General features: G+C 44.0%; 1 protein-coding gene across 1 annotated transcript in view; it reads right to left on the bottom strand.

The window, feature by feature from the left end:
- Positions 1–17,883, bottom strand: part of LOC135556322 (protein furry homolog-like) — a 71,155-nt gene that overhangs the window by 39,098 nt on the left and 14,174 nt on the right. Inside the window, 5 exon segments of the mRNA XM_064989423.1 lie at positions 1,437–1,516; positions 2,071–2,167; positions 2,335–2,474; positions 3,794–3,847; positions 7,180–7,379. Coding sequence (XP_064845495.1) covers positions 1,437–1,516; positions 2,071–2,167; positions 2,335–2,474; positions 3,794–3,847; positions 7,180–7,379 — 571 coding nt within the window.

Below are 17,883 nucleotides of genomic sequence, written 5' to 3'. Positions count from 1 at the left end.
ACAGACTATCGGAGTTGACCTTCGTCATTTATTCTTATTTTTGCACCGTCTCCATGCACACTCACAGGGTCTTACATACTACGCACACCGATACTCCTCACATACAAAATGCCCACTCCACAATTTGAGAAGACACACACACACACACACGTATGCACATACTTCTACACAGACTCTACACACACACACACCCTATAAGCTGCTGCTACTCTGTTTATCATACATCCTGATGCCTGGTCACCTTACCCCTATACATATCCACCTCTATCAATCCGGTATCCCTACACATTGTAAATATTGCACTGGAACTGACTCTGCATACGCATATATAGCAGTATGCTGTATATAGTATAGTTTGTGTTATTTCTATATCGTGTGTTTTTGTTCTACCTTGTTACTTTTAGTATTACATTGTTATTGATTACTGCATTTGTAGGATTAGCGCTTACAAGAAAGGCATATCACTGTACTTGTGCATGTGACATTAAAATGTGGAACTTCCTTGGGTACAGTAGTTAAAAACTTTAATTGCCGCGCAATTAAAATGCTACTACGAAAGTATTATATAACACGCTCATAAAAATGTTGCGCCAAAAGTAATTACAGTTTTATTACACAGGCACAAGAACAGTTTAATGTTAAACGTTTAAGGAGAATGCTCACAGTAATAAAATATATTTCTATTAAGTGTCGGAAGGAACCTAAATATCCCAAAACGGCCTTGTTGAATCAACTACAGCAGAGTTCGGTGGGAAATCATGTTACTCTGTATTCCGAGTAAACTATCCCTTTAAAAGGTATTGTGTGTGTGCTTGAAACAACACTTACCCTCGGCTCAACAAAGAGGTTCAACTTGCTGTTTGCAAATGGCTTTGAATTACTCTACAGTATTTTCAGGTATCATTAAATGAATAGCAGCTTTTAACCTTTTCAGTGGCATGTTGAAAGAGCCATACAATAGTTGAGCGTCACAACTTATTTATTCTTCCCTCCACAAAATATAATTGGCTTGACGTGATAATGTAAACCTGGGGCAATGGACATTCGGGAGAATGGAGATCTCCTGAATTGTCCGATAGAAATGTATTCGGTAGATCAAAGTCCGGTATACTGGAATTGTACAGGATATTGTGTTTGCACAAATCATTTCATTTCTATCCTCAACATACAGTTCCAGATACAGCCCTGCCATTAGCTGAAGGCAGCCAATCCAATAGTTTAAAAAAATAAAAAATAAAAATAAAAAAAGTTTTAAACCAACCACTTCCTGAGATCAGTAGTCAAATATTTAAAAGTATTTGCTTTCTCAGATCTGTATTCAAATAGCTGTAGTCACTTCCTAAGTAACTATTTGTTCCCCTGAATTGATCACAAAGGATAGTTAACTAGAGTCATCCCAGGTCTGGTGTGTGTGTGTGTGTGTTATTTACACTTACCCCTCTTTGTGTTTAAAGTGCTTGAATGCCAGGTTCAGAACTTCATGTACTAAAGCGTCTGGCACGGGATGAAGAGGAATCTGTGACGCAAACATTAAATCTCCAGTCATAATAGGCACATTGATACTTCATGCTGTCTCCCTCTCTCTTTGCTAACATTCATTCTCCTCCCTGTTGTAGCCAAGGACAACCAAGCTCTATGCTCAGTCGGGGCTGGCGATCTTGTCTCATCACTGCAACTCCCCGACGGGCTAAGGAGAGGCGAAGGTCGAGTCATGTGTCCTTCAAAACACACCTGCCCGCTTAACCCGGAAACCAGCGCACCAATGTGTCGGAGGATTAACCTGAAGTCAGCTTGCAGGTGCACGGCACAAGGAGTCGTTAGAGCGCGATGAGCCAAGTAAAGCCCCCCCGGCCAAACCCTCCCCTAACCCGGACGACACAGGCCAATTTTGCACCGCCCAATGGGAATTCCCGGTCACGGCCGGTTGGGACACAGCCTGGGATCGAACCCAGGTCTAATGACGCATCAAGCGCTGCGATGCAGTGCCTTAGACCGCTGCGCCACTCGGGATGCTGGGAGAGGACTGACAGCACAGACAAACAAACAGAAGTAAAGTTAAACAGGACTTACCTGTTTTAAAACTTCTACTGATACTAAACAGAAAATGAAATCTATGGCTAAATCCCTCCGCTCCAATAGGTAGTCTTTATCCCGATGCTGTTCATCCCTATGGGGAGGGAGGGTGATAAATCGAGAGGGAGAGAGAGAGAGGGAGAGGGTTATGACGGACTGAATAACACTAAACACGCTTACCAGAAACAGGTTGATTGTTCAGGAGCAGGAAGTGAGGGGAGGACAGGAGAGAGGGATGAGCAGATAACAGGAGTATCGTACCCTTTGGACTTGGTGCTGGAGCGAGGTCTGTACTCATAGGACTCATCCTCGGTGCCACTCTGCCGCCGGTACCAGTCAAACAGTGTGCGCAGCAGGGAGGGCAAACAGTGTTCCGCTATGGAGCTCATAGAGCTTATTAACTGTGAGAAGAGCACGCAGACGCTTCATAATAGAGTCGACACACGTTATTATAGCTTACCAGATGAGAATGTACAACAAAAAAAGTAAATTACATAAATACAAACATCTTCACGGGAACAGACAGCTTCATCGCCAATATTACACACATCATTACACTCAGACAGAGGCGCTATATTTTATGTTGACAGCCCATTCTACCACCACAGAGAAAAGACTCCACTGTAAGTTGAGATGAGGAGAAAGGAGGAGGCAGGGAAAGGGATACAGAGGAGTGGGGGATCTAGAAAGAGAGAAGTGGAGAGGGATTGCGGGGAGATGACGTAATTACTGGGTGACATACAGTAGAGAACAGGATGTATCGACTGGGATTGTGAGTGCGGTGTTCGCTGACGTGTTGAGCACAGTGAGGTCCTATCCTATTGAGCGGCTAGCTGGCGCTGCAGCCGCCACAGCACAGGGCTCTGCAGTGGCCCTACAGCGAGTACGTCAGGGCCGACCAACAAACAGGCTCTGGTTGAAATACCTCCTCAGCACTTTGATCATCAGATCAAATATGTTAAACGAACAGAGGGTGAATTGCAACCTCATACCATGGATATTTTATCAACATCATGGTAGACAAAATGGTAGGGGTATAGAGCCATAATGCTCGCAATAAATGTACGTGGTTTACGGTACATTATCCTCAGTTGTTCTTCTATAACATGCACCAGAGCAATCATAGTCCTATGCATGTCAAGTGTGTAGTGTTCACAGTCAGGCAATATGCAGCTGGGCCGAGTAATCGTACATTTCCGCACAATGAATGGCGCGTGCCTGAATTAAGTGCATGTCAGTGTATGCTGTGAGGGGCAGTGTGCTGAGGGTGCTGGATGATGGATGCTGGGAGGGAGAGTTATGCAACTGCTCTCTGAGCCCTCCAGGCGCCAGGCGGACACACTCCAGCGGCCGACACTGATTTACTGCGGAGGATGACACAGCGATTCTGTGCCCACTCTCCTCCCCCTCCCTGTATGCCCCCTCTCCCTCACCCAGTCACAATGGAGGCAGCTGGATCTATAGCGCCATATCCTCATTGACTTTGTGTTGTGCTGAACAAAGCACTCCGCAGCAGCTCCATTGTTCAGAGTTCTGCAGGAACCAGTTGGAGATGAGGGATGCATGGGGCACTGAGTGGGGATTGATTGGGTGGAGCTGGAGTATTAAACTACTGTATGGAAGGGAGGGTGGGGGAGGGATAGACTATGTAACAATGCATGTGCACACACACACACACACACACACACACACACACACATATATATATATTAGAACTCACCTGATCAAATTGCGCATCTTCCCCTCTTTGGAGGGATCGCGACAACAGTTTCTCCTGAGGGAGAGAGACAGAAACAGGGCTGTCAGTCAAGTTCACAAAGGACAAATATGGATTCCTAACATAATAGGACCCCTATGTCACTGATACCAGCAGACCCCTGGATGTGGGGACAGGTGAAACAGGAGATGAGACAATGCGTGCTGACACGGTCGCCAGGTGTACGGTGTTTCCTCCGACACATTGGTGAGGCTGGCTTCCGGGTTAAGCGGGCATTGTGTCAAGAAGCAGTGCGGCTTGGCTGGGTCGTATTTCGGAGGACACGCGGCTCTCGACCGTCGCCTCTCCCGAGTCCATACGGGACTTGCAACGATGGGACAATTGGAACCAATGAAATTGGGGAGAAAAATATATATATATACAGTGGGGCAAAAAAGTATTTAGTCAGCCACCAATTGTGCAAGTTCTCCCACTTAAAAAGATGAGGCCTGTAATTTATCATAATTTCATCATCAGGTACACCAACTATGAGAGACAAAATGAGAAAAAAAAAAAAAAATCTAGAAAATCACATTGTAGGATTGTTTATGAATTTATTTGCAAATTATGGTGGAAAATAAGTATTTGGTCAATAACAAAAGTTTAATACTTTGGTATATACCCTTTGTTGGCAATGACAGAGGTCAAACATTTTCTGTGAGTCTTCACACACTGTTGCTGGTATTTTGGCCCATTCATCCATGCAGATCTCCTCTAGAGCAGTGATGTTTTGGGGCTGTTGCTGGGCAACACGGACTTTTAACTCCCTCCAAAGATTTTCTATGGGGTTGAGATCTGGAGACTGGCTAGGCCACTCCAGGACCTTGAAATGCTTCTTACGAAGCCACTCCTTCGTTGCCCGGGCGGTGTGTTTGGGATCATTGTCATGCTGAAAGACCCAGCCACGTTTCATCGTCAATGCCCTTGCTGATGGAAGGAGGTTTTCACTCAAAATCTCACGACACATGGCCCCATTCATTCTTTCCTTTACACGGATCAGTCGTTCTGGTCCCTTTGCAGAAAAACAGCCCCAAAGCATGATGTTTCCACCCCCATGCTTCACAGTAGGTATGATGTTCTTTGGATGCAACTCAGCATTCTTTGTCCTCCAAACACGACGAGTTGAGTTTTTACCCAAAAGTTATATTTTGGTTTCATCTGACCATATGACATTCTCCCAATCTTCTGGATCATCCAAATGCTCTCTAGCAAACTTCAGACGGACCTGGACATGTACTGGCTTAAGCAGGGGGACACGTCTGGCACTGCAGGATTTGAGTCCCTGGCTGCGTAGCGTGTTACTGATGGTAGGCTTTGTTACTTTGGTCCCAGCTCTATGCAGGTCATTCACTATGTCCCCCCGTGTGGTTCTGGGATTTTTGCTCACCGTTCTTGTGATCATTTTGACCCCACGGGGTGAGATCTTGCGTGGAGCCCCAGATCGAGGGAGATTATCAGTGGTCTTGTATGTCTTCTATTTCCTAATAATTGCGCCCAGAGTTGATTTCTTCAAAACAAGCTGCTTACCTATTGCAGATTCAGTCTTCCCAGCCTGGTGCAGGTCTACAATTTTGTTTCTGGTGTCCTTTGACAGCTCTTTGGTCTTGGCCATAGTGGAGTTTGGAGTGTGACTGTTTGAGGTTGTGGACAGGTGCCTTTTATACTGATAACAACTTTAAACAGGTGCCATTAATACAGGTAACGAGTGGAGGACAGAGGAGCCTCTTAAAGAAGAAGTTACAGGTCTGTGAGAGCCAGAAATTTAGCTTGTTTGAAGGTGACCAAATACTTATTTTCCACCATAATTTGCAAATAAATTCATAAAAAATCCTACAATGTGATTTTCTGGATATTTCCCCTTCATTTTCTCTGTCATAGTTGAGGGGTACCTATGATGAAAATTACAGGCCTCTCATCTTTTTAAGTGGCAGAACTTGCACAATTGGCCCCACTGTACACACACAGGCTGTGTGTATATAATGTTTATTTTTGTGTCTCACGTGCCAGACTGAAGTGACCGGCAGGCCGTACTTTTAGCCCCCCCCCCCCCCGCGATATAGAGTATAGCAATTGACAGTGAACGAGCTCTGCCATCAGCCTGGGGTCATTACCAGCCTAGCAGCCCCTGAGTAGACAGTCAGGAGTCTATTTACCAGCTGACCACTGGACAAACACACCAGCCAGGGACCAGGGAGAGAGAATGAAGGGGTGAGAGAGAGGGGATGGCAGCAGAACGAGGGAAGCACTCGGGTAAATGAATAGAGATGAAGAGCTAAATGGAGAGAACAGTCGAGTGTCCAACACACACACACACACACACACACCTCCCAGCCCCTAGCTAAGGCATGGGATTACACCTCCCACGGAGTCTCGATATCCGGGTAGAAAAAGCTCTAGATTCCTAGAAAAATGTTATTGCTCCAATTCTGGGAAAGCACATTGGAATGTGCCTCATTTCTTACACTCTAGACGTTCACACACACAGAGGAAGAAATCACACACATAAACCCCTCCAAGTTTAAGGATGTGTCTGTTTACAGACTGAACATTAAGCAGTCACTAGAAAAATTACATTTAACCTCTTTGGCCCTTAGTTCCTGCTACAGAGCAGTACTTGGCTAAGGACACGGCCTGATTAACGGCTAGTGAGAAAAGCTGTAAACTTTTTGCTTAATTCCAAATAAACAGTTAGGCTAGCCACTACAAATAGGGGAACTATGTAGATCTGAAAGGTAAAAGCACATTGCAATATCGGTCAGAATATTGCTTCAATGGGCCTCCCGAGTGGAGCAGCAGTCTAAAGCACTGCATTGCTTGAGGAGTCACTGCAGACCCGGGTTCGATCCCAGGCGGTCTCACAGGTGGCTGTGACCGGGAGACCCATGAGGCGGCGCACCATTGGCCCAGCATCATCCGGGTTAGGGGAGGGTTTGGCCTGCCGGGATTTCCTTGTCCCATCGTGCTCTAGCGACTTGTGTCGGGCTTGGCACCTGCAAGCTGACTTCAGTCGCTAGCTGGATGATGTTTCCTCTGACACATTGGTGCAGCTGGCTTCCAGGTTAAGCGAGCAGTGTCAAGAAGCAGTGCAGCTTAGCAAGGTCGTGTTTCGGAGGACGCATGGCTCTTGACCGTCGCCTCTGCCGTGTCCGTAAGGGAGTTGCAGCGATGGGACAAGACTAACTAAAATTGGATATCACGAAATTGGGGACAAAAGGGGTCAAATAAATGAATACATTTTTTTTTTATTGCTTCACCTATCCAATTCTTTCAGACAAGTGCCTAGGATTCAGGGCTAGGGGTTGATTTGAAATGTGGCCTTACTTCCTCGCTCTCAGATCACAGCAACTCACCAGCGGTTCAGCCATCACCACCTCAATCTTCTTCTCAGCCAGCACAGCAAACTCAGCCAACAGGCTCTTGATGACAAACTCCCCGGGCTTGAGCTCGGGGTCGATGGTGATGCTCGACATGGCGGCGTTTCGCTTCTCCCACGACAGGGGGGCCACGGAGGGGGCGCGGCGTCTACTCACACTGCTGACTGGGGCTGAGGCTGCAGGGAGAGAGAGAGAAGGGACAGGTCAGAGACACTGCGTAGAGAGAGCAGGCAGTGATTCTGAACACCATCACATGACTGGAGGTCAGGAGTCAGCTATAATCCAAACAGAGAGAGAGAGCAGTGGAGAGATGAAAGAGAGAAGGAACCTCAATAAATCAACCTAAACACACAGAGGAGCTATGCTAGTATGCCAGTGGGTGCTCAGTGGAAGACGACAAAAAGAATCTACACATTTGATTAGCCTATAACCTATTGGTTGCTTGATTTCACTAGAAAAGTTTACTATCACCCAACTAACTGCAGGCTATGAGGACAGCACACTTTCAATGTTGGGTAAAAGGGATGTAGCGTTGGTCTCTGGCCTCACTGGACTACACCGAATCAAACCCAAATGAGTTGACCAACGAAGAGCAACAATATACACTGAGTGTACAAAACATTAACAAGGCATTCCTAAGATTGAGTTGCGCCCCCTTTGCACTCAGAACAGCCTCAATTTGTCAGGACATGGACTCCATAATGTTTTGAAAGCATTCCACAGGGATGCTGGCCCATGTTGACTCCAATGCTTCCCACAGTTGTGTCAAGTTAGCTGGAAGTTCTTTGGGTGGTGGACCATTTTTGATACACACAGGAAACGGTTGGAGGTGAAACACATCAGCGTTGCAGTTCTTGACACAAACCAGAGCGCCTGGCACCTGCTACGATACCATGTTCAGGGGCACTTAAATATTTTGTCTTGCCCATTCACCCTCTGAATGGCAGACATACACAATCCATGTCTCAATTGTCTCAAGGCTTAAAAATCCTTCTTTAACCCATCTCCTTCCCTTCATCTACACTGATTGAAGTGGATTTAACAAGTGACATCAACAAGCGATCATAGCTTTCACCTGGTCAGGTCTCTTGTTCTTAATGTTTTGTACACTCCGTGTTAGCGCATGAGAAGTTAAAACAGAAGCAGATTCACCCTCCCTGCCCCATTGCACAAACACAGTTATGTAAATAGGAATAGCAAAGAACCCAGCAGATTAGAGTGAAAAACTTCACACAAACTGTGCACAGAAGCATTCAATATTTAGACAAGCTTCCTGTAACACGTTCCTAGAGGGGTCAGGATGGAAACTAAACTCAGAGAGGAGAGTGTGTGAATGTGCGCCCTTATGTGAGGGCTGGTTGGTACCAGGGTGTCTGTTAATCAACAAAGTGAAAGGCCGATAAACCTGACGGACAAAAATGACATGGAACCACAAAGAAAATCCCGTTGCAAAATAATGCTTTTTATTCATTCATGGAAATACCAGTCGAAGTAAATACATTTGACAGTCATACTTATCGGTCTATAGGTAAAATGTGCATCATTTAGTGGAATACATTTTTTTTTGCCTGTGTATTTTCGTTAGTTGTTGGATAAATAAGATACACGATGACTATCAGACACACACAGCATCCAGATGGATTTCTCCTGCAGCTCCTCAGCTGGTTGCCACTGGAGGAAAAAAATGTATCTGCTTTTATGAACCCTGTCATTGCGCAACAATGCTAAATGCAATGTTAAAATTAGTTTTGTTTCTCAACTGGAATTTGAAGTGCGCCTCCCATTCACCATTCAATTGCAGGCAACAGGCTATCAAGCGAGTCACCAACCACTTTACAATGTGAGCTGGAGGCAGTATGCATTTAAGAAATACTTAATTGTTTGAAACCTAAAAACGTTTTATTTCATATTATGAGGCATGTCGTACCTTGCTACAAAGTAGCCTATAGGCACAATCTGACCATGGAAATGGAGAGGCAATGATTTTATAATTCACATTTTATTGATCACATAGATCTATTTAGCAGATGTCATTGCGGGTGTAGTGAAGCGCTTGTATAAAGACTTCATAGGAGTGAGTTTCAAGTTAGGGAATGGTTTACAATTTATCCTACCATTTCTACTGTTCTGCGTGCCAGTTATGATTTTCATATGGCCTATAATTGCAATTGCTCTTTCACACACTGAGGATTGGTGATTATCTAGGGGGAGATTGTTGTAAAATAGTTTAATGTGAGGAACTACAGTAAATATATTATAATTTGTAATGATGTTTTTTCTTAACATCCATTTTTTTTTAACATCCATTTTTCTTAACATCTTAACATTATAGTACAACACTTTCCGACATTTCTATGCAGCAGGCCAGAGAAACCAGATTTTCTTATCGTCTTTTCTTTGAAGTGCTCAATGTTAGCAATCAACAAAGGGACAAATCTCTTAAATGATGGTTATGAAATGAACCAAAACTTGTTTCACAAGTGTAGCAGGATGTGGACTCTGCAAACAATGTTTCCACTCCAAGAATGAGAACGGTAAAATGACAAATTAATACATGCATTAACAGAAATGTATGTAACCAAATGACAGGGATTAACAGTACATTTAATACTAGTGTCATATGTAAATGGTGAATAAAAATAAATTAATCAAAAGAGCAAAACATTCACACAATGAATGTGCAAGAATTGGCAGGTGACAGCTCAGCCAATCTAGAGATTAACTTGTCTATATCTTCGCCACACACCCCTGCCCTTCTTGTCTCAACATTTTTAATTATACAAAAAGCCACATTATCTTCACACATATTTTAGATGCATTTCACTGACATACGCAACTCAATAATCAGCTAGGCCTATTGCCAAGGGCGCTGCCCAAATAGGCATAGGCCTACGAGCCTGTGATTTGAAACAAACCAAATACTTTTTCTGGAAATTTTCAATGGGAAGTTAAGCCCTGGAATTCGGGAAATTTTGCTTAAATTCATCAAAAAAAAGTTAGCCTATAACAGTGAAACTTTTTTTGTGGGATACACATAAGGCAGTTCTAGGTCTTGCGGCATATTTTGGTTAAACTATCCCCAATTCAAATGGAAGTGCAACCCTCAGCATGTACAGTGCACTCCTCCATCACATGTACAGCTGATTCTCAAGATCTTGCACCCTAATGAGATGCTATTGAGCCCACACTACTACACTGTCTGAGTCAAGGACTAAACGCTTTCTGGTAAGTTTGATTACAATACTGGTTTGATTACTAACTACTAAATAGTAGCCTACAGCAAAGTGTGTTTAAATCATTTCTAACTTGTTAATTTCTGCTAGTTAGGGTTTGCTAACATGTTGGTTTTAGCTTGCTTAAGCCTGCTAACTGAGGAGTGTTAATTAACCTGTTTCCATACATGTTTCATTTTAAAACATCTTACAAAATCAGTTGTTTAATCTAACTGCTTAACTATTTAGGTGTACATGGAATTGTATTCTGTTTTTGTTTTACACATTTTTTTCATATTCTTAACAGGAAAATGCCACGGGCACTATCTGATGTGTTGAAACATTTCACTGCAGCTAATGTAGAAGGAAAAGCTGTGTACAGTTACAAATACTGTGCCAAATCATATGTGAAGAATGCAACAAAGATGCAGAATCATCTGGCCAAGTTTATAAAGTTCCCTCAGCGCTCACAACAAGCAACCGTTGACAAAAGTCCCTCTACTTCTATTCGAGGTGAAAATGACAGCAACAGCTAATGGTCCTCCTGGAATCAGAAGTTTTTTTTTAATCAATGAAGGAAAATAGTCAGAGAAATGCTGATGAATGTCTTGCTTGAGCTGGTTCACCTCTGTTGCTCACAGGCAATATGTATTAGAAGAGATTTCTGAATGTTCTTCGCCCAGCATACACCCCTCCAACCAGACATGCTTTATCTACTCATTTGCTGGATGCAGAGTTCAGAGTTCAAGTGAAAGTCAAGCAAATCATAGAGAAAGCAGACTGTATTGCAATCATCATTGATGGGTGGTCGAATGTTCGTGGGAAAATAATAATTAACTACATCATCTCCACCCCTCTACCAGTATTCTACAAGCGCACAAACACAACAGACACACCGGTCTCTACATTGCAAATGAGCTGAAGGTAGTCATCAATTACCTTGGACCACAGAAGGTATTTGTACTGGTAACAGACAATGCTGCGCACATGAAGGCTGCTTGGTCTAAAGTGGAGGAGTCTTACCCTCACATCACACTCATTGGCTGTGCTGCTCATGCGTTAAATCTGCTCCTCAAGGACATCATGGCACTGAAAACAATGGATGAGAGCCAAGGAAATGGTTAGGTATGTGAAGGGTCATCAAGTTATAGCAGCAATCTACCTCACCAAGCAAAGTGAGAAGAATTAGAGCACCACATTGAAGCTGGTGGATCCTCTTGATGGGGATGTGGGGACAACCTGTGTTGCTGGGAAGCTTCAATGTGGTGCTCTTATTCTTCTCACTTTGTTTGGTGAGGTAGATTGCTGCTATAACTTGATGACCCTTCACATACCGAACCATTTCCTCCTGGATGATGGATTTTGGGAGAGAGTGGTAAGCAGCCTGAAACCTATAGCAGGAGCCATTGCACGGATTGTGGGAGACAATGCCATCCTGTCTGCTGTTCAGACTCTGCTTGCAGATGTAAGAGAAGAAATGTGTAGTTCCCTGCCCACTTCACTGTTGCTCCAAGCAGAGGAAACTGCAGTAAAGAAATACATCAAAAAGCGTGAAGACTTCTGCCTGAAGCCCTTACACGCCGCAGCGTATATGTTGGACCCCAAGTGTCCTGGCAAGAGCATCCTGTTTGGTGCAGAGATCAACAAGGCCTATGGTGTCATTACTACGGTGTCTCGCCACCTTGGCCTGGATGAGGGCAAGGTTCTTGGCAGTCTGGTGAAGTACACTTCCAAGCAAGGGCTTTGGGATGAAAATGCATTATGGCAGTCGTGCCAACATATCTCATCAGCCACCTGGTGGAAGGGACTGTGGATCTGAGGCTCTTTCCCCTTTTGCCATCATCATCCTCCTCCAAATCCCACCAACATCAGGCTCCTCAGAGCGCAACTGGTCCTTGTTTGGGAACACACACACACACACACAGACCAATACAAGGTTTTAAAAAATTGGTGGCCATCAACAATTTGAGGCTTTTTGAGCCTGACAATGAGCCATCCTCAACAAGTTTGGAAAGTGGCAGTGAAGATGAGAACTCAGAGCCTGATGTTCAAGAGTTGGACATTGAGGAGGTCCAGGGAGAAGACATGGAAGCCTGAGAGGAAGACAACCAAAGCTTTAGTTTCTAGAATATAATTTTACAGATGCATGTTCAAAATGTTTTTGGGGAGATGCGATGGATCATTTAATATTCCATTTATTTTATTGTTCAGTGAAATCATCCCATGTGAAGAGTCAACTCATTTTAATTAATCTCAATTAGTAACTAAATTGTTTGTGTAATATTTCTAGGATTTTATCATTTTCAACTATGCCTACTTATAAGGTAAAATGTTTGTTTGTCTCCATATATGGTAAATACATCCAATGCAAAAAAACATCTACATTTAAATGGTATTAATATTAATTTGCATACATTTCTGTTAATTCCCATGGAAAGTTTCCACCTCTGAATATTCCTCAAAATGTGCAACCCTAGGCTAAGTCATGCTTTCTGGGGAGGTATTTTAATTATTTAATTTATTTCTGTATGCACATGAGTCATTTTATAATTTTGGAAAATGTATTTCCATTTACTTCCCAATTGGATCCACCACTATGCAATTTCTCTCCTGTTCTATTGGTTTGCATATCAATTTCTTTCATTGCCCAGAAGCCAAAGGCACCATCCTAGTCATGTTAGCAACCCATCCTCGTTGTTGCATCCTCAGATCTCAGTCACATATGGAACTGCTATCAGGGGAGTTGTTTAGAATTGTGCTTTCCCACAAAATAGCATTTTTGCACATGTTTGAAAATGATGTTTTATTGGCTGCTTCATTACACAAGTTGCATGTTCTGTTAAGATGAATTACCATAATAGAAATGTGATCTGTGTCATTCTGAGCACTGTATGTGGACGCCCCTAATGGTTTATGTACCCAATGGATATAGGTCCAGGAAATTAAAATCGGAGTCATATTTTCCTAATGGAAACACTGGTTGGTACGTGCACACATTGTAATACTAAATATAGCCAATAGCCATCGTGTGTGTGTGTGTGTGTGTGTGTGTGTGTGTGTGTGTGTGTGTGTGTGTGTGTGTGTGTGTGTGTGTGTCAGTTAAGTCTTCGTTTGATCTGTGTGCTGTTCCAGCCTGTTGGTTTCTCTAGAAACAGGTGAAAACACATGTCTGTATTTCTACAAGGGGCAGGAACCTCATTATTCAAGCACAAAATTGTCTACTGTCTGCCAAACTATACAGAACCACACACACACACACATCCAGGACTACTTCTATTAAACACAGTCAACCTTTAACACACAAGGTGGTTGCATACGCACTGCCCAAGCTGAAGGGAAAGAAAGCTTCTCTGACATTTATAGTAGAGGTCGACCAATTAATCGGAATGGCCGAATAATTAGGGCCAATTTCCAGTTTTCATCACAAATCGGAAATAGGTATTTGTGGACACCGATTTGGCCGATTTTTACATTTATTTTTTACACCTTTATTTAATCTTTGTTTTACTAGGCAAGTCAGTTAAGAACACATTCTTATTTTCAATGACGGCCTAGGAACGGTGGGCTAACTGCCTTGTTCAGTGGCAGAACGACAGATTTTTACCTTGTCAGCTCGGGGATTCAATCTTGCATCCTCACAGTTAACTCCACTCTAACCACCTGATTACATTGCACTCGACGAGGAGCCTGCCTGTTACGCGAATGCAGTAAGCCAAGGTAAGTTGCTAGCTAGTATTAAACTTATCTTATAAAAAAACAATCAATCATAATCACTTGTTAACTACACATGGTTGATGAGATTACTAGTTTATCTAGCGTGTTCTGCGTTGCATATAATTGATGCGGTGCGTATATGTGAAAAAGGACTGCCGTTGCTTGTTGGGGAATAATCAGAATTAGTTGGGTAACATAGATAGGATGTTTTATTTTCATGATATGCTTATGAGTTATTTCTCATAAGAATGTATTTTGTTGTACTATAGTGGTGGCCATTGGCAGTTATCTGTTCTCTGTCAGGACTAAGTTGCTTGGGCCGCAGAGAGGGGAGAGGTCAAGGTGTCATCATGTGTAAACATATCTTTTGCTCCACTGTGTCTGTGTGCCAGTCACTCCCTACTTTTCCCATCGGGGAGAGGAGGATGGCAGTGTCTGGAATCATTATATGCTCCCTCTTCTGTTGCCCCTATCTTAACCTATAGCTTCACTCTCCTCTCTGTGAGCTTGTCCAGTATTGGTTGTATTTAGAATTGGTTGTATCTAAATGACAATTTGATATATATCATAGGGTGGGGGTAATGTCTTGGTACCATTTTGTACCAGGGATGAAATAAGAGCTTTGTTTAGGAGACCTGTGGTTTGTCATGTCATCTAGGGGGGTGGTGGATCTTTGCTTTAAATGATCCCATTTGCCATTATGTTGGGACTCTCAACTTTTCATTAGAGATACTGAACTGTTGAAAGTCAAAATGCTATTGCAATGTGGAAGGGACTCAGAGAACTTATTGATAGACACTGAATTGATCTGAGAGTCACAGGGTTTGTGATAGAGCTCATATAATTAAAGATGGACTTTGATAACTAATTCTGACGTGTGTGTGGTTTGCTCTCATGATTTGGTAAATAGAGGAAATTTCCACGACATGCTCCAATGTGTACCTAACCATAAACATCAATGCCTTTCTTAAAATCAATACACAGAAGTATATATTTTTAAACCTGCATATTTAGCTAAAATAAATACAGGTTAGCAGGCAATATTAACCAGGTGAAATTGTGTCACTTCTCTTGCGTGCAATGAAGGCAGAGTCAGGGTATATGCAACAGTTTGGGCCGACTAATTTGAAAGAATTTTACGTAATTATGACATAACATTGAAGGTTGTGCAATGTAACAGGAAAATTTAGACTTAGGGATGCCTCCCGTTAGATAAAATACGGAACGGTTCCGTATTTCACTGAAAGAATAAACTTCTTGTTTTCGAGATGATAGGTCATTAATATGGTCGAATCCGGACACTAAGGCTCGTATTTCTGTGTGTTATTATGTTATGACTAAGTCTATGATTTGATAGAGCAGTCTGAGTGGTGGTAGGCACCAGCAGGCTCGTAAGCATTCATTCAAACAGCACTGTCGTGCATTTTGCCAGCAGCTTATCGCTGTGCTTCAAGCATTGCGCTGTTTATGACTTCAAGCCTATCAACTCCCGAGATGAGGCTGGTGTAACCGATGTGAAATGGCTAGCTAGTTAGCTGGGTGCACGCTAATAGCGTTTCAAATGTCACTCGCTCTGAGACTTGGAGTGGTTGTTCTCCTTGCTCTGCATGGGTAACGCTGTTTCGAGGGTGGCTGTTGTCGATGTGTTCCTGGTTCTAGCCCAGGTAGGGGCGAGGAGAGGGATGGAAGCTATATTGTTACACTGGCAATACTAAAGTGCCTATAAGAACATCCAATAGTTAGTTAAAGGTCAATGAAATTCAAATGGTATAGAGAGAAATAGTCCTATAATACCTACACCCTAAAACTTCTTACCTTGGAATATTGAAGACTCATGTTAAAAGGAACCACCAGCTTTCATATGTTCTCATGTTCTGAGCAAGGAACTTAAACATTAGCTTTCTTACATGGCATATATTGCACTTTTACTTTCTTCTCCAACACACTTTTTGCATTATTTAAACCAAATTGAACATGTTTCATTATTTATTTGAGGCTAAATTGATTTTATTGATGTATTATATTAAGTTAAAATAAGTGTTCATTCAGTATTGTTGTAATTGTCAATATTACAAATAAATAAATAAAAATCAGCATCTGCTTTTTTTGGTCCTCCAATAAATCGGTATTGGCGTTGAAAAATCATAAATCGGTCGACCTCTAATTAATAGACACAGCAACCAACAGAGGGGCCCTGCTGCTGTACTAGGACACAGTCTGCCTGCCAGGACAGAGGGGACTCTGGGACGGATGGCCAATGGTCAGCTGACTCCCAACCTCCCTCCAAGGAAACGCCTCACTGTTTCTTCCTGATTACCATGGGAACACTGGTGTGTTGCCCAAACTTCAAAACAATAGTAAGGAGTGAACCAGCACACAGTAAAAATTAATGAGTTTTTCAGAAGAGAAGGAAACATGTTCACACCCAGCAACTCCCCCATTAAAACCCTACTGAACAAACAGACACACAGTTTAACTCATAGGTTACATGAATGGGCCCTAACAGAATCGTTTGCGTTTCAGAGTTGGGTGGCTTTAGCCTATACATTAGTGTTGGGGAGCATTACAGCCCTTCTATTTTTTTTTAAATAATTTTTTTTTTTTTTTTTTTTAAATCAGCAGCCACGCAAGTTAGTCTACTGTTACTGTAGCCAGCCACAGTCACAAAAAGCTGAAGGTGGCACCCTTACTTGCAGACTTAACATAAATCGGACATTTCCGGTTGGTTCAGCAGCTGCAGCAGAATCGCAGCACAGTCATGCTGCTTTATGTAAAAGAGCTCAGGGAGTCAGGGACAGTGTTTGGGTTAATGGGGGAACAAAATTGGGGAGTGTCAGCTGAGAGTAGTTCAAATGTTGTTCTGCAGCAAAGAGAGCCTTTGAAACAGTCCCACTTTGTTTACTGTGCTCCACACCAACACCCTCTTTCTCCCCTGATGACGTCACATAGCCAGCTCACTACAGGCCTGTGCTCTCAGCCTCCCTTTTCCTCCTCCCCTTGCCCTTTTCCAGTCCCCACCCTCCTGCCCTTTTCCAGTGTCCCCCCTCCCTCCTCTCCTCGTTCCCTTACCTCTACAATACCGTTCCCTTACCCTCACCTCATTCCCTCACCCCTTCACCTCTCCCCACCCCCCCCTCGCGCCCTCTCTCCCTCAGTTCCCCCCTCTCTCCCTCAGTCCCCCCCTCTCTCCCTCATTCCCCCCCTCTCTCCCTCAGTCCCCCCCTCTCTCCCTCATTCCCCCCCCTCTCTCCCTCAGTCCCCCCCTCTCTCCCTCAGTCCCCCCCTCTCTCCCTCAGTCCCCCCCTCTCTCCCTCAGTCCCCCCCTCTCTCCCTCAGTCCCCCCTCTCTCACCCTCAGTCCCCCCCTCTCTCACCCTCCGTCCCCTCGCTCTCACCCTCCGTCCCTCCCCACTCTCTCCCTCTTACCCCACTCCCCCCACACCTCTCCCTCACCCTCCCTCCCTCTCGCTACACCACTCCCCTTCCTTGCTCCCTTCCTCTCCCTCACTTCCCCTGCTCATACCCTTACCCTCACACAGCTCCCTCCCCTCCCTCCGTCCCCTCCCTCCGTCCCCTCCCTCTCTCTCTCTCCCTCCGTCCCCTCCCTCTCTCTCTCTCCCTCCGTCCCCTCCCTCTCTCTCCCTCCCTCCCCTCCCTCTCTCTCTCTCCCTCCCTCCCCTCCCTCTCCGTCCCCTCCCTCCCTCCCCCCTCCCTCTCTCTCCGTCCCCTCCCTCCCTCCCCCTCCCTCTCTCTCC

Source organism: Oncorhynchus masou, chromosome 15 (assembly GCF_036934945.1).
Source record: "Oncorhynchus masou masou isolate Uvic2021 chromosome 15, UVic_Omas_1.1, whole genome shotgun sequence".
Lineage (NCBI taxonomy): Eukaryota > Metazoa > Chordata > Actinopteri > Salmoniformes > Salmonidae > Oncorhynchus > Oncorhynchus masou.
This window is presented reverse-complemented; position numbering and strand designations above follow the sequence as displayed.